The sequence below is a fragment of the Apteryx mantelli genome, chromosome 15, assembly GCF_036417845.1.
Source record: "Apteryx mantelli isolate bAptMan1 chromosome 15, bAptMan1.hap1, whole genome shotgun sequence".
Classification (NCBI taxonomy): Eukaryota; Metazoa; Chordata; class Aves; order Apterygiformes; family Apterygidae; genus Apteryx; species Apteryx mantelli.
In genome coordinates, this window is record NC_089992.1 from 7,680,885 (window position 1) to 7,706,241 (window position 25,357).

Genomic DNA, 25,357 nt, shown 5'->3' on the forward strand with positions numbered 1-25,357 from the left:
ATAATCTCCCCAGTACCCTCCCCTCTGCCCCACCACACATGGGCCTCCCGCACACCTGCCATCGCAATGACAAAGCAGAAAGACTCCCTCTTCCCCTCCCAAAAAATCCACCTAGCACGCCTGAATCTATTTACCTGATTAGAAGGACCAGTGCCTGAGTGTACCTGTCAGTCCCCTCCCTGCCTGGGCAGATTAGCAGTGTAATTAGCACTGTGGTAGCACACAGGCTACTAGCCAACACTCCTCTGCCACTGCTGAGCTGTCCAGGCTGCAAAGAACTTGCTGACGTGGGAAGCTGCGTGCGACCTGCGTGCATGACTCAAACACAAGGTGACAAACTTTGTCACTAGCTCAGCTAACCAGCACACACAGATTCCTCCAAGGAAAGCCTTAACCGTGGGTCTGGGAGTTGTCATGGTCTGAAATCCAGGCTTACAGCCAACAAAGCATTGACAGACTTAGGAGCTGGGAACATTAGTGAAAGGTTTACTAGCTCACTATATTTCATGGCTAAAAGACCTCACGCTAGCAGCCCTTGTTTGCAAGGTAGTCTCCGGTTCTCATCCAGGGACCAGCCTTTGCCCATGGAGCCTTCCTCACGGGCTGCAGAAAGAAACAGCTCATGGCATTTGCCTCCAGCACGACCCCCTTGCTTTCTTGCTCAAGAAGCTTGTGAAATCCTGGCTATGAGCATATCAGAAATGCTCTCACCCTCGGACAGCGTGCAGCAGGCGCAATGAGGGGTAGGCAGTCCTGACATTGATGTGGTGTTTCAGGATGAGCTCGTTCACCCACTCCACTCGCTCCTTGCCCCCCTTGGCCATGAAGGCTGGGATCCAGAGGATGCTGCCGTTGAGGCTGTGGAGGCGCTGCAGCAGCTTCTCCCGCCAGGTCTCATTCACCAGATCCTCGAAGGCCCGCTGGATGACCGAAGGGTTCATAGTCACCAGGTCTGTCTTCATGCCCACGTCCTGTGAGTACTCCTGGACAGGGGCCAGATTGCACCTGCAAGGGGAAACACTGAATAGCCCTTTAAAATAGACTTCAGAGAGGGCAATAAAAATGTTAGGGGTATTTGATGCCAAAAGCTGGGGCTGGTGAAAGGTATGTGTCCATTTGCTTGGACACTGACACCTCTGCATAGCTACAGAGCAGCAGCTGGGAGAGATCTCCTCCACGTCCTCCCACGGCTCACTGCAGCTGGTGCCAGGCTCATCTCCTCACTGGGCAGCCATCACCTAGCTGTGTGCTGTCTCCAACCTAAGCACAGCTCACACATGGACTGTACGGATGGCTGAGCTTGAGAGTGAATTTAGACCTGGGCTGATCTGCTCGGTTAAGCACTCCCGGAGCTGCAGTTAGTCCCTTAGGCCATGGGCTCTCTACATAGGGTCAATGACAGCCCAGAACCACCATGAACATCTGTAGTGTCCATAAAATCACTAGGATGGAAGTAGAAAACTACTAGCAATAGCCATTGTTTCATCAACACAAAATACCTTTTGATTATCACTCCTTGGGCAAATGCACAGCAAAGACATCCAGGGAGCTCAGGCTTTGTTCCAGAAAAGGTGCTTCATGCATGGTCTCTTCAATGGGGGCACTACAAACAGGGGCAGTGATCATGAGGGAGGAAAGGAGAGAAGTCTTTGCAGTGAATTAGAGGGGCTCTGACTTGGTAACGATGAGCCATATTAATATAAGGTCATCCCTCCTCAATGTGCCAGCATATGCATGTGTATGTCTCTGGGGCAGTACTTATAAAATATGTAATTTTGGTGTGTAGTGGGTGGGTTTGTATGGATCTGTATCTCTACTGGTGCAGAGTTAAAAAATAACACATTGCAACAAACCTCCTATGTTTGCTGCCCCAGCAGATCTGAAATGAAATGGCTTTTCCCAGACAAGGAAGATGCTTGCCACTGTAAATGTCTACGTGTGCCTCGGAGCAGCAGGATGTCAGGCGCTGTGGGGTTAGACTTAGAGCCCCCTTGTTCACCCGGGTGGCCTGGGTGTCACACACAGTGCAGAGGGTCAGCAGAAACCTCCACCGGATGCACAAGGGTGCTTCAGGAAGGTGACACCAGCTGAAACACAGGCAGGCCCCAGTTGCTTCTTTTAGCAGGTTCCCAATTGCCGCAGCTGAATCAGACTGAAAACAGGGGACAGGTCTAGGGCCCCGTGTGCGAGCCGAGGGCCTCTGCCTATCTGCAGCAGGTCCGTGGCTGCTCTGCAACACGCAGAGAGCTGCTAAAATTGGAAGGACTAGAGACATCTGGTGAGAGTACTGCCTCCTTTCTCTCCAGGAGTGACAATGCAGCTCCTGCAGTCCTTAATTTTAGCTCTGCTGGGGTAATATTACCCTAAGTCCCTTTTTCCCCCTCCAGGTGACTGTCGGCTAACAGCAGACCCTGCGGCACCAGCAGCGGTAATGATACCAGCAGGAGGCTATCAGTGATTGTGGTCTCCATGGGGTTGGGCTGTTTGGAGACTGTGACCTTCAAAAATCTCTTTCTGTGGTTTTAATTGGTGCCTCCTCTCGGCTGTGCATGTGGATACGCATGCGAGCACGCACGCTCCCCCCGGGAGCGCTCTGCCTGCCCCTGGGCTGCGAGCTCTCGTGCCACGTGGGGTTCCTGCCACAGGCTGGCCCAGCGGGGGACGAAAAGCTGAGGGGGCTTCAGCAGAAATTGCCAACAAATCGCCCTCATTATAGGATGGTTTCCTACTGCTCCTCAAGGGGGGATGCGAGGCACTGTTTCTTTCTCTGGCTGATTGAGGGGCAAGTAATTATGTCAAGCCATGGCTGAGCCGTGCAGCTGGGGCTGGGAGCAGGGCGTATTGTGAACAGCTGATACGAGGCTGCAGAGAGATGCTCCAGCAGTGTGTTAAAAAGGGTACTTGCATGTTTGTACACTGCGTGCTTTCCTGTGGTGTTTCACAAGTGGTATTTAACAAGTAGGATTGCATCCTAACCAACTGTCTTGATAATCAGCCATTACTGCTATTCTGCCCGTTTACAGATGGGGAAGCTAAGGGAATGGTGTAAAGAATATCCACCTACTGACACATGGCACCCTGGAGCCTTTCTAATCTTCGCTGCATGAGTAAAATCACTGAAAATAAACAGCGGATCTGAAGAGCAAAGAGGTATCCTGGGACACAAAAGCCATCACTGGTCATTACCAGCCCTGCTGAAAAGGTTGCACAGAGCAAACCTTCCTCAGGTAGATGCAGTTTCAAGTGGAGGGTCAGATAATCTACGCTGGAAAGAGCGCAGGCATGCTAACATATGCACTAGTATACATGGCTAGGGAGAAGTCACTCAAAACTCCACTCCCATCCTGTGTTACACCAAGTAAAGCTTTTTTCCTGGGACTTTGCTGCCTAACGCGAAGACAGGACTTTGCCAGAACCGCAATAAGCTACTTTTTCCCTTATTCGCTGTTGTTATACTTAACGATGCATACTATAAGGGAACCATCCCCGAAGGGCTGGACGGAGCTGCTAACAGCCAGGCAGGCTGGAAGAGTTGGGTTTGACCAGAGGACAGAGGTGATATTATCCTCATTCACACGTCACACAGGGGACTGCGTTCGTGAGCCTGATGGATTGGGCTGTCTTCGTAATAGACTTGCCAGAACGCAAATGTCTGCACATACATAAATCATCAGCCGCCTCCTCCAGCCCCTCAGCTAACAGATTTACACGGGCGTCGGGGACGGGAGGGCAGGTACGCTCCTCCTCTCTACTTTAAGCGTCTTCCCTGGTGAATTTGGCACGTGCCCAGGAGGAGGACAGGCTCCGGCAGCGTGTTTGCGGGAGCGTTGGCCCGAGGAGCCAAGCAATTGCGGGGAGCGTTAGGCTGGAGAGCGCAGCGAGCGCGGTGCCAGGGCGACGCGTGGGGCTCCCGATGCTCCTGGGGATGCAGAGGCGACGCGGGGAAGAGCTGAGCTTGAGTCCATGGGAGAGTCCAGGACAGGGTTAGTTTGCTGGAGGGCAAGTATGTAGGAAAACAGAGGGAGTGCTTGTGGCCTGGGGGGAGCTGGCAGGTAACGAAGCCTTGGGGGGCTAACGATGCGCTGTGAAAAGACCTTTGCAAGGACAAGCGCATTTGCAGGGACACTGGGAGCACTTTGTGGTGGGTGGGGGTGGAAGAGTTGGCATGGGTGGACTTCATATGTGTGGGGAGGGGGCTTCAATGCTGAGCCAGGTCAGACTGTCCTCCAGGCCCCATTCGCAGGTGTGCTGGGTGAGTGGATCAGTGTTTTAGCCCCTTTCCACCTCTCTGACCCCTACAAAACACCCACTTTTCAGGCTCGTACGCTGTTCCCTGACGTGGCTCCCAGCCTTGCAATGAGCAATGACAACAGACATGTGAGCAAGGGCAGAACAAAAATCTCACACCGTGCTTGAAGGCCCGCGAGCGGCGGCGCGTGTCCGCAGCGGTCTGTGCCCTTCGCGAGGGCCCATGGCAGCCCCGTCGGGTGGCAGGACACGGCCCCTACCTTATCACGAAGCTGTGTGCGTCGATCTCAGGGCCGCAGCTGCTGTGGAGCAGGACCCCCGAGTTGCCCACGATGGCGCAGGTCGGGAACTGCTTGCCCTTCAGGGGCGACGTGCGGGGCAGCAGCTCGTAGAGGTTCTGGGAGACGTTCATGGTGCTGTCCCTGTCAAAGACATAGTGGATGACGTCCCCAGGCTTCAGCGTCCCCTTCAGCACCGAAATGTCCTTCTCTGCATCCAGGAACTTCAGGATTTGTTTCCTGAGGACAGGAATGAAAACAGCCCCTTCAGGTCGGGTTCAGAGATAATTCATGACGTGGCCTCTACAAAAGATGAACTCTTTCCTCCTGCCTCTCCTTGCTCCCTAGCTTGGCAGTGGAGAGGCTGATTGCAAAGTGGACCAAAGCCCAGGAATGGCCTCTGGGAGCCTATTCCCTGCAGGAATGTGCAAATATCCCCTCCCAATGCAGGCTGGTAAAAGATCTCCATCTTAACGCCCATCCGTTCCTCATCTACCCCTTTCCAGGGCAGGCCAGCATGGCTGGTCTCTGTCAGTCAGCGAGGGTCACTGTTTCACCCCCCAGGCAGCGGGTTTCCGTCCCCCCACCAGACAAACTAACTCCACCTGTCATGGAAACTGGGGGCTCGTGCTCCTCGTTTTGCTAGTGCAAGGCCAGCTGGTTCAGCTGGGAATTCATTTCCAAGCGATCGCTTACAGATATGAGGTCTAGCTCAGCAGGCGATAAACCTTTTATTTCTTTCTTGACTTCTTTAGATGATAAACAGAGGCAATTTGCCAGCTTGCACTGGAGAGGACCAAATCTGTCTCTTGTCCTATAGGTAATTACCAGTACCTGATCTTCAAAGAGAGTGTCTGGTTGTGGCTCCATTTGGATGAGGCTGGTTTAATGTTGTGCTTAATGCTTTCATTACTTCTGTCAACAACAGCTGGAGATGAAGAATCATTTATTACTACTTCAGCTCTAGAGAAAGGAAAGACAGAGAGAGGGAGAGAGACAGGATCCGTTAGCATCCCAATGGCATTTCTAATCACTCTGTCTTCGGCTGTGGCTGCTGGAACTCAAACTTCATCAGAAAAGCAAAACTGTAGTTATTACCTAAGCAAGGAAAGAAAGCCTATTCATATTCTGCTACACTTAAGCACACACAAATCCTTAAATACCTGTTCTCTTCCACAAACACAGACTTAAAGTCAGACACAGGTTTACATAAAACACAGTCTTAAATATCTAGACGTGGAAATGCATGCATGCAAAAACACATGCAGACTCTGCAAAGAGAGATTTGCACATGTACACTTGCACACAAAACACCACAAAGCCCCACAGAGACCCAAATTCACTGACAGCTTTTATATGCAGGCAATAGCTGCCACCCTACTCCCCTGTGGTCCCACTCACCCACCGCAGTGCAGATCCACCAGCGCAGCTCCCGGAGTGGGTTAAAAACCTCACCAGGGTTAAAAACCTTGACTTCACCCAAAGAAGGAATGAATTCAGCTGAGCTACTGGGTGCTGTTTGTGAGATTGGGTCCCATCTACAAGCACCCCCTAATGAACAGCAGGAGATTGGCTCTCTGATAACTTTTTTCCCCTTTAGAAGAGAAGGACAGGATTTCGTTGTCTCTGTTGTCTGCTCCAGGCCCAACAATGATCAGGGGAATGAGGAACAGTCAGACACTTTCATGCTGCTGTTTGGAGATGATTGCTGGGAGATCTCAGGTTGTAATCCCCGCTCTAGGAAGCAAATAAGCCCCAGCACTTCAGTGCAATTTACATCAAATGGCATAAATTAAGGGAGCCTCTGAATATTTGATTTCAGCCAGCCACCCTCCAAAGAGAATACCCAAGCATCTCATCAAGAAGCAGTGCATGTGTCTGCAGCCCCAAAAAACCTTCACACTTCAGAGCGCTCTGAAAAATACACAGCCAAAGCAGTTGCTGTCAGCTAAAGGGAATCTCCCTCCGCAGTGCAAAGGACCTTTTCCACCTGGGGAATGGTTTGTAAATAAATAGCTTTATAAGCAGCACATAAACCCCATGGAGGGAAAAGAGCTAGATGGGACAGAAAGAGAAGGGGTTGTCAGGAAGCAGGGAGACAGGGCCAGCGGTGTTGTTCCTGGTGTGACACCGTGCCCAGGCGGGTTGGGTGCTGCGGGATGCAGCCTGTGCTTCGGTGTGTCTGGGGACGGTGGAGATCCCGCAGGCCGTACTGAAAAGCAACCTCCAGCTCATAGGAGGAACACTTGTCGTAAGCCCAGGGAAGGAACTACCGACAGGCAATCTTGGGCTTTCCTGATGACACTTTGGGGCTCACGCTACATAATGTTTTAGAAAAGAAAGGAAATGCATTTATAAATGCCAGCTGCCAACGTCCTCCTGTGGGTACGTATGTACAATGTACCTTCTCCAGGGGCTAATGTACCTTCTCCAGAGGCTGCCAGTTGAGGTTGTTACCAGTCTTGCATTTTGCCATTTAATCTGGGGTCTCGCTAAGCTTATTTATAAGGTTTCAAAAATCCTAAAGGAAATAGGGTAAAGAAACCTTGCAGACAACTATGATTTTTTGGTTTTGTCCATGACATTTTCTGTGTTTTGATTATGTGTTGTGACATCATCACAGAATGACATCACCTTTTTTTGAGTGGTGTCACTAAGCTCTGAAACTGTATCACTTTGTAATCTTGGAATGACATGAAATCATTGTAAAAATAACACAGAAAGACACCAAATGAAGCTGTGATGCCACGAAACTACTCTGCAGTGGAGCAATGTTACTGAACTGAATTATGATAAAACCAAAGAAAGTTCTGATGTCAAAGAAAGCTATCTCTCTTCTAATAGCACATAGTAAAACTACAAAAATGGCAACTCTATCACTGACTTATTTTCACAATAAGTAACTCTCTCTTCCCCATTCTCTCAATCACAGCAACTTGCAGATCCTTGGTTATTTGCAAATGATTATTGTACTGTGCTGGGGGAAGAAGGGGGAGAAACGATTAAGAAAATGCAAAGCAGAAGTGAAAAGAAACAGATACATTTGCTAAGTAAGAACAGCACTATCCACCGAAGAGGAGAAGCAGATTAATAGCTGCCTTACAGCAAAAACAAATGAACACAAAATCTAATTTACAAACCTATTAGATTTGCTATGTAAGCTGTTCACAGCTGATCTGATTGTACCTCTGCCTCCAGAACTCCTGCAAGACAAAAGAAATGCATTATTTATAAACCCAGCTCCTCTTTGCAAAGCATTGTTCACCAGTCAAGAGATCCAGGTCTGATGAGCTCCAAACGGAGATACGGCTGCACCGGTCGCTCCACCTCATCCAGGATAGAGATGTCCCAATGCCTGTGAAGGGCTTTTCATATCCTTCGTTAGCGGTACCCTACTGTGACCATGAAATCATCCCAGCAAAAAACTCCTAACCAGCCCAATTAATAATATCTGCACTCTCTAACCAGCCATCACAGACATCTGGTCCCAGTCGTCAAAGCAGCGTGCAGCCTACAGGTTATGCATTAATGCATTAAATACATTTCTACTTTTTTATAGGAATCAGGTGGTAGCAGTGTGTAGAAGAACTCTCTCCACCATCTCTAGCTTGCCAAAGGACTTTTCCTGTCCTTCTCAGGTGGGGACTGAGCTAAACGATCTGGACAGGATTCCTGTCACTGTCTTTAGCTTGGGCTTTCAGTTGAGACCGACCAAAATCTCCATTTTATCCAGAACAAGCCACCTGCCTCCTGGGTGACTTGCAGAGACCTTGTCCTCACAGTGTACTTCTCCTGGCTCCCAGTCACCCAGTCCAGGCCCAGTTCCAGTCCCCACCAAGCCTGCGAGCCCTTTCAGAAACCAGTGCCACTCATATGACTTGCCAACTCTCAGTTAAAAGAAAAATAAATGCAAGTATTGGTCTGCATCTAGTTGGTTGTAGAGCCCATTTTTGGTTTAGCCTGCTATTTTCAAAAGGGGTCACAAAGAATCAGTCTCCGTTTCTGGTGACATTCAGTGGGAGTTGGGCTCCTAATTGGACACATTTTAACAGCCAGCATTCTCATTGCTCTGTTTTATTGCCTCCATTGTACAGATACCCGAATGAACATGCTCATCAAGAGAAATGAATTCTTTTCCAGCAGAAATATTGTTATCTGAAAATATATACTTTAATGAAAATGTATCTCAGGGGCCTGTTTTTCTACCAGTCCTGAAATATCCCAAATGCATGAACCGTAAACAAAAAGAAATAGAGTGTGTGGACATTCGGTACCATCAAAAAAGATTTTCAGACTTGGGCGATGTGATGCAAATTCCAGTTAGTCTGAGCTCGTAACATCAAACCCTTGGAAACACTGCTTTGGGCCCTGTGATGGTTCTCCTTTCCCTGACTCCTGTGGGAGACCATCTACTGCCAGGTTAGAGAGATTTCTCCTCCAACAGTGTCTTCATTCCTGTGACAAACCTGAGAGTCAGTGCGCTGCTTCATTTTTTGGTGTATCAAGGGAACAGCAGAACTAGCTTATTCCTAAAGCCTACCGGCATTTAACAAGCCTCTGCTTTAATGGGGCTCGCTGCAGGGTGTGGGAGCTGGCTAGATTAGTGTGCAAACCACGCATCCTTTCAAACACATCTCTGAAGGAGCCTTCCAAATGGGATTCACACTCCTTCACACTTGCTGTGAGACAGATAGGGACTGGATTAAGGGCTTAGAAAAAGAAATGACGCTCCTTGAATAAGTGCTGGTTCACTATCTCTGTGAAAGGAAAAATCACAGAAATGAAGAAGTGGAGAAGACCTGTTAGGTCCCACCTCGTCCATGTTTTGTGGCTATGGCAGGACTGATCCTAGGCATCACAACATATTATTCAAATGTATTTATCCAATCTAGCTTTACATGCCCCAGGCGACAGGTCTGTGCATGTCTCTCTAGTTTCAGGGGCTGGTGATGTTGAATGTGATGAAGACAAGTCCAGCTGCTGTTCAGAGCAAATCTCTCAGCACTCTCTGTTTCTGGAGGCTATGGAGAAAGGAGGCAGGCTGCCTTGATCCCCTGCTGGCAGGTAGCAGAGCCGAGCAGCCCATCAAGGGGCATCTTTTTTGTTCCACTGCAAAAGCAAAAAGTTTTCAAAATACTGTAATGCAAATGGAGCAGGACGCGCTGTCATGGGCAGCCTAGGTTTTACCTGCAGAGCTGGCACTTAATGCTAGCATCCCGTCCAGCTGCCCAAGAGGGCAGGGAAATACTGCCTTCCTCACTGGGTGGGTATTTATTAGATCTTTGCCCTATTACAGTGTGAAATAGCTGTCCTATATGAGCGTGGAGGGGACAGCTCATCAGCGGAGAAGAAAGCAGGACGTGGCTAGCCAGTGCTCCCAGCCCGTGACTGGTGCCATGGCACTGAGTTCACCTGCTTTGCTATTCCCCTAGCCTAGGCAAGAGATATTCCCAGCGACAAAGCGGGACTTTATTCCACTTTTCAGGCACTCGAAGCACCTCTGCAGCAAGAGGATTACAATGATCACATACGGTCAGAGAGATCAGTGTTTCTTTTCATGGCCTATCCCCCATCAGCTGTGTGGAGATGCCTCTCCAGTGGGAAGGACCCAGATACTTCAGGACAGAGTGGCTACTGACCGGCGGGAGTGCGAACCACAGCCCTGCCCACAGATCCTTCTTGCTCATTTAACTCATGCCCACACCCATTGCACCAATATTCATAACCTTTCCTTGTGAGCGTGGATCCAACACTCACAAATCTGGCGGCAAGCAAACCTGGAAGGCACCAAGCCCATGCAGGGAGGCCGCAGAGATACTCTCCCACCAACATCTGCCTCCAGCTTGGTGTTGTCTCAAAAGAAGGTCAAAAAGGGCCACACAAGGTATTCAAGTAAACATTTATCTGCCCACAGCTCCAACGCCATCCTCCCTTCCCTCCCACACAGTCCCTCTGACCCAGCAAGACCCCAGTGAGGTGACACTGGTGACAGCCACCGCTGCAGGCCAGCGTCTGGCACAGAGGATGAGGATGTTCCCAGCAGGCATCTGAGATGCTGGCATGGCAACTGCTCCCTGTGCCAAGCTGGTGTCACGGCTTTCTCAGCCTGTCTCTGAGTCACAGATATTGCCTGTAGCTGGGACATGATGCTTGGCTGAAGGTCTCAGCTGATCTAGTGAATCCTAAAATGCTCCTGTGACGTCCTAACCATCGGCCTTTGGCCCTTTCCATCTCACACTGCCGCTTTTGGACACCTCTACTACAATCTCTCGTTGTAAGCCGAAGACAACGTGTACTGTAAATATGATACCTTGGGGTATACTGCCCTGTCAGGCACCACCTTGCTCAGCCTCCAGTGGGTACTGGTCAGGCAAACCTGTTGTGCAAAATACTTGTAGTTTAACCAGGCACGATATTTTCCAAAGACTGCCATACTTGCATTTACCAACACAGGCAAACAAATATCCCCATACCACCTCTTTTCTGCTGCCTCAGAAGAGGAAAGCATTAAGAAATGCAAGGCACTAATTAAGAGGAACAGTTTAAAAAAAAAAAGTCAATCCATTTTATTTTACCTCTGCTGACCTACAGTTTCACATCTCTTGGTATCAAAAGGCAAAGACCAACCTTGATTAAAATTGCACGGATAGGCATTGATTTTGAAAAGCTTCCTAGTGCTACATGATGTTTAGATTGAATTGCCTTATTAATCTAGTTGTTATCAGTCTGATTGTATAGCCAGCCCCATAAAGTGCCAACCTGCTTCCTAATCTCATTATTTACAAAACACTCTTCTTTTGACTTCTGTTGGGATGTTTTCCAGTGATAAGTCACAACTATACGTGCTAATGCAATATTACTGGCTTATGCCAGCCTTTCTTATTTTTGCTTTGAGATTTTCAGGGTGAATTTGGACTATCTAAGATATTATATAGGTGAAAAAATTCTGTACTCAGATGTAAAATGGCACTGATTCATATATCAGACAGAAAAGAAAGCAAAATTATCTTGCGGTGTGGATCCAAATTCTCTTGAATGAATAATTTATGACAAATCAGTTATGTGAAGACTTTTTCATTCACAAACAGTGAATGGGCTGTTTAGGGTTTTTGGTCCCCTCTCCATTGTTACCCACTTCTTAAATGAATCTCTTAATTGTTGCTAGGTCCAGTTTGGTTTTGCTATGAGCAATTTTGACACATGAAATCAAAGCTGCTTTGCCTGAACAAGCAGGTCACACAGCCTCTTTGGGTGAGTGGAACTCTAAGAGCAGGTTTTACGCATCCATATTCTCCGGATTACAAATTCGTGTTTGCCATGGATATTTTACAATATCCACCTCCAATTCCTGCTTCTCCCAAGCATTTGTGGCAGAGAATACATAAGGGAAACGGACACAAAAAGCATGAGTGGTACAAATAAGCTAGCTGAAAATTTCAGCTGTATCTGACAGCCCATTTTGCAGCATTTGTAGAGCCCATTTCTGGTAGAACAAACCCCCTGCCAGAGACGGCCTGCCTGACCTTGGGCAAGGCATGTTACCTAGGCTCTCCTCTTTTCCCTCCTCCACTCCATAAAATAGAGATAATAACAGCTACACAATCCATTGGGGGATTGTTAAACTAAATTTATTCATTTGAATTCCTCAGAAAGAGAGTTCAGAGTGTCACAATTTTATCTGAGGAGTTCAAATGATTAACACCTACTAATTAAGTTTCACAACGTTCTTGTGAGGTAGGTACGTTTTATTATCCTTGTTTTATGGCTGAGACAGTGGGGGTTAAGTGGCTTGGCCCATACCACCAAAAATGAAAGCCTCACAAGCCAGGATAGGAACTGGCACTATTGGCTTATAACAGACCTGTCACTGTGAAAGTGCTGTTCACTTGCTGAGGTGCAAATACCCTCTTGGTGGGTGCGAGAGTAGGACATACAATGGGGAGGCCATGCAAATTGATCTGAAAAGGTCTCACTGGCCTGGAAAACACATACAGCCATTGGTCTCCTGGAATAGTTGCAGCCTGTACCCATAAGACAGTCTATTTCTATAAAAAAAAATCAACTATGTTTATTTTGCTTTTTAAGCACTGCTCTGATGTTGTCCTCAAGACCAGAATAAGTATTTTCTATCTGAAGAGCACACAAGCATGATGCCAGGCCCAGCCAGGGACCGCTCTCCCAAAATCACTGCTCTCTCAATGCACTGGCTGTCTCTGAGACAGCTGTGTATGTAGGGGATGCGGGAAATGCAGAGCATGGTGTGTTTACAGTCCCTCTGAAGGACACTGCTTCACGGCAAGGTAGACCCAGTCATTGCAACTAAATGAGTTTTGGGGAAAGGGATGAGCTGCCCAGTCACCTAAAATGAAATACAGATAACCCCCTTCCTCTGAAACTTGATACACATTTTTGCTCCTGCTTATGCTTACAATGATATATAATCCCACATGCATTCACCATCATAAGCCATACCTTGCAAAATCAGGAACCAGCCCGCACCTGAATGCTGCCTTGTTATGGACGGGCTTGGATGCACTGACCATGCTATTAAGTGACTGACTTCATTTTGCTGACTAAGGGCAGCATAGTCATTAAGCTAAGCCACGCTGCTCCCTTAGTCCTCAAAGAGGCCTTTGAGGTCAGGATTCACTGAGGCCAGCACTGTGAAATTTGGATCAGGATACAGGTTTCTATCATCCCTCTTCCCCTCTGAAATTCAAGGTTTGTGCTGAGATATGCAGAATAGTTACACAGGGTAGCCAACCCTATTTCAGTGCTTTGGAAGGAAATTGCCACATTTCCAGGTTCTCTATGAAAGGGAAATAATTTGCTTCCAAGTGCTGCTATTCCAAGCAGTCCTTTAGGAAGGAGAAGCAAATGGGCCCTAGCAGCCCAAATGGACCAGGAACCAAGCTCAAGAGGTTTGAAATCAGGATTCCCAGGGGACCATAGCCTGGCTTTCCATCGGTACATTGGGGTCTCACTAAAAAGATGGGACCCTGTCCCGTTCATCAGCAAGTCACCTTGCAGACTTCTCATAGACACTTGTTAGATTTCCAAGGAGTTTGTGTCAAAGCCCATCTGTAGCCATAAAATGGTCTAACATCACAGAAGAAACTAAATATGAGAGGAAATGCTTCAGTGGCATTCTCTCTCACCATCCCCAGCCTTGGGGCTTTGGCTCGTTTCATTAAAGAGAGAGGAAACAGCACCACATTGCGAGCCGAACTCATGCGCTCTTCCCTGTCCTGAGGCATGCATGCCGTGCAGGGCCCAGGCTGGGGACAACCGCAGGCACCAGCGGCCAGGCTGCGGAGGACGACGTGCAGAGCTGCGGGAGGAAAGCCTGCTGAGCGCTGCCAGCGGTGCGCCAGGCTGTCAGCACCCTGATTAGCCCCACAAGCACTCGGCCAACTCACATGAGAAACAAAACCCAAAGTTAGAAGAGGAGTGATGGGAGCAGAGATACCTTTTTGGACCTGGAGGTCAGATACTTGCATGTAACACCGCATGCCCCCCTAATGCCAGCCTTCCCAGCATCCCAGAAATGCAGCGCTCAGATTCATTGCTCTGCTCACCGTCCTGTATCCCATTTCATAACACACCGGGAGGAGCCAGGACATTTGATATTTGCAGATTATTCCCCGTGACATTTCAACAGTTGCTTCTGAGACTTTCATCACTGAGCATGAAAGAAATTGCGATTACGAGAGGTGTTGGCCATCGGGCAGTCCTACCAACTCGCGCTCTCCTGGCAAGCAAGATTCCCTCTTTAGGGATTAATTTGGAAGGGATTTTTAAAGCATTTCTGCGTTAGGATGAAAGATCCTACAGTACGTCTTGATGAGACATTTGAAATCTCACTTCCATGTGTTTAAAATCTCGCTTGTTCATATTGTCACAGCTTGGCAGCCTGGGTGTCAAAAACTTCCTAAATATCAGGTACTATTTTTAGAGCTCCAAGTTTCATTCTTTCTATCAAGTCATACAACCAAATTTTAGAGACTGTGGATTTCAGGGAAATTTCCTTGCCCATGCTGTGAGCCTGGTGCAGCGTCAGGAGAGCAAGCCACAGGGGCAGTGCTCGTGCAGCCAAGCCGGGGGTGTAACTTCGTACAGAAGTCCTGGGAGTCTCGGTGTAAAAGCGCTAGCTGATGGCCTCTCTGCTGTTCACAGCAGCTGCTGTTACCCATTACAGAGAAACACAGATCTGTCAGTCTTATGCAAACCAGCCTCACTAATTCGGTTGCTTCCTCCCTTGCCCCAATCCCACCTCCGTCACACCACCCTCCCCACGGGCTTCTTCCCTTTGGCCACAACAACACGGGAAGGTTGGAGGCACTCGGCAGCGACACAGCCCTACCTGCCAGATGGTAACTGTGATGAGGCGGCTCCACATTAACTCCTGTGTAACTGGCGGCAGAGCTTGGCCCCGATTTCTGCCTTCCTGCAAACCACTGCGTGTAATAGCGAGCGTACATGGAGGACACAGGCATCAAGACATACGAGTTTGCAAAACAGAGGTGCCTATTTCTTAATAGGGATTAAGCCAATTAGGCTGAAACGCTTGTGACAAAACCACTGAAGAATCAGCATGAAAGTCACAGCTCCAAAGTTGAAAGGACAAGGAGGCAACGGGAGACAGTCCTGCAACAGCCTGTCGTGAGGACGCTGCTTTGGGATCACTTTGCACTGGGGTAACAAGAGCACCACAACAAAATCCCTGGCCCTACCTTGCTCTGAAGGATCTGTAAGAGGCAGGAGAGCCCTCAGTGCAGCCTGACGGTTATGACTGTCCGCAAGGGTCAGCAATTACCTGCTGGAGACCTATTTCCAGGACTCCCACTCTCTGTTCCCAAGCTATCACACTGTTTCTCTGAGCCAGCCAGAGACCAGGAAAGACTCTCTTGAACCTGTAGAGTGCCAGGTCTCATGTCTACACACATTCACCATAACGTCAGCACAGCCTGACTCGATACCCTGTGATGCTCTTATTTTGTCACTGTTTGATAAAAAACACTCATGTGCTTGCAGGGGTGAAAGCTCTCACACACTACATCTCTCTGCATCCTGTGTACAGAACCTTATTCTTTCCTTCATATCAGGTCTCCCATTAGAGCTTTATTCCTGGCATCAGTTAATTTTTTTTGGTTATGTTAATGAAACATCCATCAACGACAAAGACATTAAAGTAGACAAAAATGATTCAGAGGGTGGTTCAGGATGGGGGGTGTATGTGTATGTATTTAGCTTTCCTCTTCTGGAAAGGGGAAGGAAAAACATCCAAGAGCCTAGCAAAGACCTAGAAAGGAGGTGAGAAAGTCAAAAGCATCACTGCTTAAAAAACACGTCTACACTATATATTTTTCCTGAGATTTTTTTTTCCAGCCAACAGAGCAGAGCTATCAGAGAGCACAAACAGTATAGCATTGTCCTGTGGCCAGATCCTGTCACCCTGACCATTTGTGTCCCAAAAGGCCTCCCAGGGAAAAATCCTAGTGGCTCCTGTAGGAAATGGGAATGGTGCATCCTGAGAAGCAAATACTATGTCCAAAGGGTTGTGGATAGACAGGGTCACCCTCCCACACCGTTTGTTCTTGTCTGCTTTTCCCACTGCTTTACATGACTCTTTGGACCACCTAGAGTCTCATGTGTTTTCTTATTCCACCATCAGCAAGGATGCTGAAGACCTCCCCTGGGCAGCGACATCCTCCTGGTGCAATTCATTTGCATGGGCACCCTCAGAGTGACATCGGGTGGCTGCAGAAAGAGCGCTGGAAGTGACTGGCTGAAAGCTGCACCATGCAGCCAGCACTTGACAACCTCCCAAGCTATCTGCCAGCCATCGGAGGCAATCACCAGCAACAGAACTGTTCCAGGGCCTTCGCAGAGACTTAGTCTTCTGACAATGGTGCTCAGATGCCAAATACTGAAGAGCCAGTAATCGTTTCAGAGCCTGGCCTGCTCTCTCCTTCTCTGGCTCATAAAGCTACACCGTAGAAATCCAGGCAGCAGGAAGGAGAAGTTTAATTACCAACTGAGCAGCTGCTGGTTGACAGTGGAGTGTGCTTCTGGGTGTTTGAAAAGGAGCTGGAGATGCCTTATGACAACGCTGAACCTTAGCGAGGAAACATCTCCCCTGTTGTAGCTGCCTGCTGAGAGCTGAATTATATTCCTGAGGATGAAGGTGAAGCCTTGGCTGTGGGGTGACAGGTGGCAGTGGAATAACTGTCCATTGATTTGGAGCAGCCAGACACAAGGGCTCTACCCAGAGCCCGCTGCGATGCTGTTTGACTGAGGCCTTGAGAGAGCACTTCAAAACCGCGTCGTGACTGTAACAATATATGCTTTTAAAGGCAGTCCTGCCTGTGGAAAGTGGTGGATGCCAAGGGACAGCGTGCTCTGCATACAGATGGCCAGCCTGTTTTTTTTTTTCTTTCTTTTTTTTTGATACTCCCAGTGGATTCTATATGCAATAACAACGAATTTATTTGCAGTAACAACAAGCAAGAGTGCAGCGCTTAAATTTGGAAAGAGCCGACCCAGCAAGCAAGCGACCAGCTCGATGAATCAAACACTGCATAGACAAGCAGCCTCAGAAGGGTCAGCAGTACACCCGGCAAAGTTTGTGGGATCAGGCTGCTTAACACACTGCTAAAGGCGAGCGTCCATAAAGCTGAAGGTGTTACTGCCTTGTAGCGGCACACCCACAGCTGGTGATCATCCCGGGGCCAACAGCACAGCAGGGGATAGGACCGCTCCTCATAAGAGTTTCCTGCAGGCAGTACACTGAGTTCGGTATCTTCTCCTCCTGCTTTAGAACTGCTTTGCTCTCGTCCACCCACTCATTTGGCGCCTTCTCCATGCGCCTCCCTCCCAGCACATCTTCCTTCCTGCTCCCAGCCTGCCCTCTCCTTCCACAGCGTCGCAGCTGCCCAGGTAGGTTTTTGCAGTGCTGTGAACACGTTCTCCCTGTATCGCCTTTTTTGTTCCCCCATCGGCGCCAGCCTTGCCGCTGTTGATGAGGATGCATCTCCCAAGGACATCACCATCAAGGCTGCTGCTTAGCAAAGACGGGGAGCTGTTTAGATTTACAGCAGGAATGTGAAGAAAAAGAAGCTGTTTAAAAAAAAAAAAAAAAAAAACACCTCTTCCCCCCCCACCCTTGACATCAGGCTGCTCTGCCATGGTGTTTGTTGAAGGACACCTGAAAATCTGCTCCCACAGTTAATTTACAGGGCCAGGGAACTCCCTTGTTTCCAGAAGCAATTGGGGAAGGAAACAGAGAAATGGCATAATAATCACTTTCTAATATTGTGGTTTGGGCCTATTTCTTGTTGCTGAGGGTGACCCAGGCCCAAAGAAAGCAAATGACGGAGGCAATTAGAGGCAGTCTGTCTTTGAAGTGACTTTTTTTTTTTTTTTTTTTTTAATAACGGTGCTTGTATATGTACTTGCGTAGTGCTGGTCTCAGGGCTGAAAAAAACCCAAAACATCTGTAACCTGGAAGTCCAGGGAAAGACAAGGGAGCTCCTGTTGAATTCTTTCCTGGAGTATCAAAGGGACATTTGGCATTCAGGTAGGCAAAAGTGTACAGATGCGCAAGCAGAATAACCATGGGTGCTATCTAACCTGGAGATACAGGCATGCGAGCAGAGAATGCAAGAAAAGGCTGAGCACTTTATCGCTGTCCCAGACGGGCCAGGAAGGCTCATGCTCAGTAACTGGACCCTGCTGTGTCATTGCTGGCTGGAGTCACAGGGCTTTGCTTTCTCCCCAAAAGTACAGCAGTAGCGTGGCGGAGTGGGCATGGCACCGCTAATGACTGAATCGCTTAACCTCACTGTTAGCTGCTCAACAAGCCTTTGCTAAATGAACCAACAGTTGCAACTCTTTTCTGCAGGGAGAAAAAGGTTTCACTTTCCTTCCAAATTTAAAGTGTGAGTTTGCGGGGTTAGAGCTGGGAAACACAGAGCCTGTCTGGGCAAAAGGGAAACTCACAGTACTTATCAGAGCCGCTTTTCTTCTGCTCCAGTCTCTGGGAGTGGGACTAGCTGCGGCTTTGGCAGTTCTGCCTCAAAGCAGCACTGGCTGGCTAAGGTGTAGGATCCACAGCGTGTCCTTCTACCACAGCCAAAGGGCTGCCATCGTTCTCCTCATTCGCAAGCTCAGAAATTCCCTTCTTGGGGTCTTGCAAGGTGCTGACCAGCGGGACTGGACTGAAGAACAAGTTGTCACCAACCGTACTGCAGACCCCATAGACGAACTGATTATGTTCATGTTCCTGAAATTCGTTTTGTTCCACTGGATTGCTCAGGGATCTGCTAGTGCTTTTCATCCTTTTGCTCCCACCCTTCCTGCCAGACACTGCTTCCTCGCAGGGTCCCCTGTTCCTGCAGTTCCCACGGAGTTCAGCTTAAAGGAGATTCTTCTTTGTTTTGCTCTAGGCAGGAGCACGGGGTTTTGTATATCTTTCTCTTTGTGGCAGGCACACGTGTATTCCTGCCTAAGCAGGTTAGCAGGAGAAGAGGCTCTTTGAGCCAAAGGAGTGCTTTACAGGGAGGAAGGAGAGCTGCTCATAGCTGGTTGAGTTCAAGTTACTGTCAGAAGAGTTGCAAGTAAAACCTCCACCAAATATTTTCTTACCCAAAGCAATGTTCCAACATTGGTCTTATTTTCCATCCCGATGCATCATGGGGTTTTTGCTAGAGCTCTGCCATACCCAACAGGTAGAAAGGTCTGTCCATTAACTAGGTTTACATTGATAATTATATGGTGTCTGTGGCCTTCTGTTATCCAGAGAGGTATTATTCCTCCAGACCAATCCGAATAACTGTTGGCTGATATGCACTTGCTGTGCGAGTGCATGGAAGTGTGTGTTGGTAGAATATGGCTTTTTTTTCAACAAAACAATCTGGTGTAGAGTAGGCAAAGACTGACTGTGGGTCAAGCACAATAAGTCACAGCCTGAAAGATCTAAGCAGGATGTTTACAGTCTGTGGACCAACTCGGACAAAAGTGTTACAACTACAGCGCACTACTGGCCACTTGGAGCGTGCAAACATATTAGTCACCATAAATGGCACAACAGCTCTCTGTGGCACTCCTGAGACTCTGAAAGGCAGGTATTAGAAAAGGGCACAGGAGGAAAAAGTGGCAACCTAACACAAGCTTCCAGGCTGGCCAGCAATATTTGATACTCCAGTTCATCACTTAAAAGACCAGAATATAATTCCTTTTGTAATCGAGATGGAAAGGCATGCGGTCTGGACTAGTAGTGAAAAGGCTGGCTGATATTAACTCCAACCATTACCAAGTGTCAAGTACTCCCTAAGATGGCTCACGCGTCAATTTGAGAAGTCACCTGGTGGCAGTGGGTCACCAGCTCCCTCTACAGTCGATCAGGACAAAGACGGACCCCTGCAGAACCGCTACAGCAGATGCATAACAAAAAGAGTCCCATTAAACTTCCATCAAGAAGCAGATTTTTCCTCCTCGTCGCTGGCAATAATTATTCCACTAGACACCGAGTCCTTTGCGAGTCCTTTGTCTTCCTCCACGGCGAGAGGTCTGGCTGGCCCGCTCCCCCATCCGGAGGTGAATCAAGAAATGGCTGCAATTGTATTAGCTTTCCCCAAGACAGACAGGAACGTGTCCTTTGTTTCCTTCCAGGGAAACAAAGGGCTCTAGACAGAGTGATTCAGGGAAAGGTAGGCGCCACTGGGCTACAGGAAAAGTTCAGCAGCCCGGAACCAGGTGAATGTTTGAAAACAAAGTGCCAGCGCCATGTGAAATGTCAATACTTCACAAAGGCAGCACACGCCGGCGAGCGAGGGGAGCGCGCGAGCCGGCACGAGCAGGACGAGCAGACTTGCCTACCCACTGACGTCCCAGAATACCAAAGCTTTACACTTCGGGGGAAGCGCGCGGTTCGGATGACACATGGATAGATTATATATACAATGACATGGATACAGCAGGATGAAAACCCACGTGCAGGTGGGGCTGCAGGGCTAGAGGAACAGGCTAATGAGAGAAACCGCGTCGGGAACGGGAAACTGCTGAATTCTCATCGTTGCCCTGACACCTGTCATTTAACCTCTTTGTCTCAGTATTCCTCTGTCTGCAGGAGGAGGAATAATAATTTCTGGAGCAGCAAGAAGGGACTGCTTAAGAAACAAACATCTTTCTCGGAAACCTCTGTCAGGCAGAGCAGCTATAGCTCCCCTCAGCTCCTAGCTCTCTTCACCTGTGATGCTGAGAACTTATTGTCCGGGGAAACAGCATTTTCTTTTGTCCTTTTGCTAGCAATATATTCTCTACTTTGTACTTAATGAACATTTTGTTCCTTCGTTCTGAGATTTCTCAATATTTGGAGGTGAGAGAAATATGTTCCCCCTGCTCCTATCCGTATGAGACATATTCTTCCAAAGACAATCCAAATCACAGGCAGGGGGCCGGGTATGTGTAAAAGTGGGCAAGCTGTTCGCTCCTCACAATAATTAGAGAGTGTTTCAATGCCAAGGAAAAAGAAGAAAAGAGTTGCACCTGCTTGCATTTCCCAGTCCCCCTTGGTGGCGTGGTCCTGCCAGAGGACACCCGGCTGGCTCATTACTTTCATTTCAGTTTGGGCTGAGCTGACCAGAGGGAAGGTGGTGGGTGTGTGGTGAGGGGGGAGAGCTGGGGAGGACACCGAGCCACACTATCCATCAGCCAAAAGTTCCTGAACTGGATTCCTAATATTTACCTACGTTTCCTGTTTGCAAAATATGCTGGTGTCACGTAGCTCTAGAAGTTGAAAAACCTTTGTCGTTCCCTAAACTGCTATAGACTCAGGCACTCAGCTGTTCTACACTGCTCCAACAATATGCTTCGCTCAGGTCAGACCATCACGTTGATCATTACTGGCGTGGAGATAGCACACAGGGATGAGGTCCTCTTTGTGCTAGACTCCTGCCCTAAGAATTTAGGCTATACAGTGGACAGTGTTTGGCCCCTTGCTGCGTTTGGCAACGGACCACTTCAGAGTATATGGACAAACAGTGGGAAAAAGAAGTGGGGGGGAGAGGACAAAGCACGAGAAAGGGTCAGTTTTCCCTACTTAATAATTACATCTTAATATAGAAGGGTCACACTTTTGCTCTGTGCATCCCTGTATCAGAATGACAGCTAATGCAGTAGCTTATCTATGAAAACCTGACCTGGGACGAACACACGTACCAGAGGGCACCGTTCACTACCCCAGGTAGTGAACGGGTTTATCCCAGGAGGTTCTCTTCTTTGCAAATTACCTGAGGCACTGTAATTTCTGAAATGTGATATTATAACAGACTATTTGCTATTTCTACAGAACTCACTTGACCCTTTTGCTGTCTCTGCCTCTGAACTGTTTGGCAGTACTTCTTTGGAGGAACTACAGCAGCAAACTCGGATGCCAGGACTTGGAGATAAGCAGCCAGCAAAAAAACCAATTTCCATACAGTATATGGAAAAGAGAGGAGAAGAAAAACACTGGGAATCCCTAATGAACCTGGGTGAAAAACAGGATAAGCAAATAGCAAAATAGAATAGATTGCTAGGGCACAGCAAGTTTTAACAACAGATCTAGTGGGTAGATGAGGGGAAAAGAAAGAGCAGAAGCAGGAAAAGAAGATGGGAAGAAAGTAAGGATATCGGAGCATTTTGTCCAGTGGGGAGGATGTTTCAGAAGCATTTCACTTCCTTATTATATAGATAGTGCCAGCTCAAAACAGAGCAACAATCCATCTAGTCGAGTAACCTACTGTCTGGTACTGGATGTTTCAGAATGAGGTTACTTGCTCTGAAATAAGGATCTTTAAGCACTTCTTGCTCATGACACCCAATACAATGCAACAATGAAACAACGACAAACATCACCGCATTTAATTTATAATTTCAGGCAAGTGCTAGGTATTTGTTTTGATGCAACACAGTGGGCAATCCCATCTGTTCCCACGCAGAGAGAAAGACCTTGTACCATTTTCACATTAGTGCAAGTGCGCCCCATGTTACTACAATTACTCGACTTGTTTTCTCACCCTCTGTTGCAGTGAGTTTCTCAGATTAATGCACACCCTGTTCTCTGTGTTTGTTCCTCTCAGCCCTTAATTTGTCAACCAATCCACAGGCATGGGGTTTATAGGATGGAGTAGGGGGTTGCCCCCCGCTCCCCTCCACAGCCCTAGGGCTTCTTTTGCCTCTGCCATACAGGGCACTGTGCTTAAGTACCCACCCCACAGGTCAACCGGGAAGGGGCAACCACAGACCCCCTGGCCCATGCCAGGAAATGCCACTCCGTCTCAGCCTGGGCACAGCCCGGCAGGCTGACCTCGCCCATCCTGCCTGCAGTGGTCCCTGCTCCATTGTCACTACCCAAACTGATACCTGCTCCATCAACACCCCCCAATGCCGCCTGCTCCCTCACCCCCACCTGCAGGCTGGTCCCTGTTCTGCCGTGCCCACCGACTGCTCCCTGCCCCATCTCTCCCGCCCCACACGCTGGTTCTTGCTCCAGCACCCCTGCAGCGTGGTCCCAGCTCCACCACGCCCATCCGGTCCCGGCACCAGCACCCAGTCTCCCCCGGGCTGCAACTCGCTCCACCATCCCCAGCCAGCCGACTGCCCGTGCCCACATCCCGTTTATGGACCGGTTCCTACTCCATCGGTCCGGCAGCACCCGAGTACTGCTCGCTCTCCAGACCGGTATCTGCTTTAGCATCTCTAAAAGGACCGGTACCTGGTCCCACATCCCTACCCGGACCAGTACCCGCTCTAGCATCTCGACCTGCACCAGTTTCTGGTCCGGCACCCCTAGCCGGGCTGGTACCTGCTCCAGCATCCTACTGGATCAGTACCTCGACACCTCTACCGGCACCGGTACCAGCACTTGCTCCAGCACCTCCACCGGGACCGGTACCTCAGCACCTCGAACGGGACTGGTACCGGTACCGGTACCGACCCCTGCTGCAGCGGCCCCGCCGGGACCGGCGCGGCTGCCCCGGCCCCGCAGCGCCCCCCGTCGCGGCGCGCCCCGTCCTGCCCCGCTGCCCTCGGCCCGCGGCGCGGCGGTCCCGGCGCGGCTGCCGGCGGCTCCGCGGCGCTGCGCGGGAGCGGAGCGAGCTCCCTTCCCACTTCGGCGCGGCGAGGAACCGGGAGAGCCGGAGACAAAGAAACTCCGGGAGCCCCCCTCCCTCGCCGCCGCCGCCCCTGCCGCTCCCGCGCCCCTCCGCGGCGGGGAAGGGGGCATTTACCCGCTCTCCTCCTCCTCGATCTCGGAGATGTCGGCGAAGATGAGGAAGCCGACGAGCAGCGTGAGCAGCGCCAGCGTCCAGCCCCGGCACGGCAGCGGCATGGCTCCGGGCTGCGCCGAGCCGGGCCGGGCCGGGCCGGGCGAGCCGCGCCGCTCCGCGGGGTGCGGAGCGCGGCGCCGCGTCCCGGCTCGGCGCCGCCGCGCGGCGGGGGCCGCTCCGCCCCTCGGCGCCCGCGGAGCGCCCGGCCCGGCCCGGCCCGCACCGCCCCTGCCGGCGGGGGGAGCGCGGGGCGGCCTCGCCCCCTCCGCCGCCTGCCGCGGCCGAAGTTGGCGGCGGAGGGGCGGGGGCGGCGCCGCGTCCTCCGCCCCGGGCCCACGCCGATCGCCGCCTCCGTCCCCCCGCGCCAGGGGTGCCGCTGCCAGGGCGGTCCGTCTTTTGGGTTGGGGTTTTGGTTTTTTTAATGCTTTTTGTCCGTCCCCCCCCCGCCGCGCGCAGCTGTGGGCTCGTGGCACGTCCCCTCCCTCGCGCGCACCGGGGCGGTTTTGCAGGGCAGGTGGTGGTTAGCACCAGGGTGCTAACCCAGGGTGGAGCGCACACCCTGCTCTCTCCCCGAAAGGACAAAACTGCGATAAGATGAGAACAACGCGAACTAATATTTGCAATGGTGGCGATTGTACCTTTCTTTTCTTGCACCGTGCGCGCCTTACAGAAGATCTTTCGGGATGAACAACGCTTTGTAAATGAAGATGATTAATAGTTAATTATATATATCTCTGTTAGCATTTATGCACATTTTGGTAGCAACAATTATTTGCATACTATAAATACAGACCATGATAACCACAACAGCCCTGCCATTACTCTTTAAATCTCACTTGAGTTTGAACAGGCAGAATTCATTAAGCAGAAAAGGCACAAGGAGCTCCACTTCTGAGGCACTTGGATGTGGTTCTGCCACACTTGCAGCCCCTGCATGCAACCTCCTGGCAGCTGCAGGCATGATCTTAGATTTTGCTACGGCTAGAAAAGGCTGCTGAGGTTAGGGCTGCAGTTTCTGTCACGGAAAGAGAGACGAAAGTGTATGAAAGTGAGGGCTGGAAAGAAGGAAAAGGGGGCTGGCCAGACCAAAGAAGGGCCAAAAAAAAGACCGAGAGGTCTTTTCCTTGAATCCCTGTCACCTATTACTCCGGCACCAACCATAGAGCAAAAAGGCCAGCCTGGCAGAAGGATTAGTCAAGGGGGGCTTGGCAGAACATGTCCAAATCCAAGCACAATTCTTTTGGACCAGAAAGTTGCTAAAGATGGGAATATCTGGTGATATATGCATGGCCAAGCTGGAGAGGGAGGCAGCGGATTTATAATGCAGCAGATATAAGAAGCACAGATGTGCTGAGAGAGATCCTAATTGCTTACATATTTAAAACAGCATCTTTAGCTTGAATGGGAGTCACCATTAAGCAAAACAGAGCTATTAACTGGGGCCACTTGGAAGGCTGCCATTTTCTGTTCCATGCACGGCTTTTTGCATCAGTATAAAAGTATGTTGCATAGGCCATGATA

General features: G+C 49.7%; 1 protein-coding gene across 2 annotated transcripts in view; it reads right to left on the reverse strand.

Moving 5' to 3' along the window:
• ST8SIA2 (ST8 alpha-N-acetyl-neuraminide alpha-2,8-sialyltransferase 2) overlaps positions 1-23,914 on the reverse strand; it is a 33,554-nt gene extending 9,640 nt beyond the window's left edge. The window contains exons 1-5 of one of the 2 annotated variants that reach the window (XM_067305345.1): positions 23,798-23,914; positions 7,667-7,729; positions 5,361-5,489; positions 4,509-4,670; positions 712-1,005 (exon numbers count right to left, since the gene is read on the reverse strand). In XM_067305345.1, coding sequence (XP_067161446.1) covers positions 712-1,005; positions 4,509-4,670; positions 5,361-5,489; positions 7,667-7,729; positions 23,798-23,898 — 749 coding nt within the window. In that variant the 5' untranslated portion in view covers positions 23,899-23,914. Of the gene's footprint in view, positions 1-711; positions 1,006-4,508; positions 4,767-5,360; positions 5,490-7,666; positions 7,730-23,797 lie in introns of both variants that reach the window. The other variant, XM_067305344.1, reaches the window with a different exon arrangement.
• Between the last annotated feature and the right edge of the window lie 1,443 nt (positions 23,915-25,357).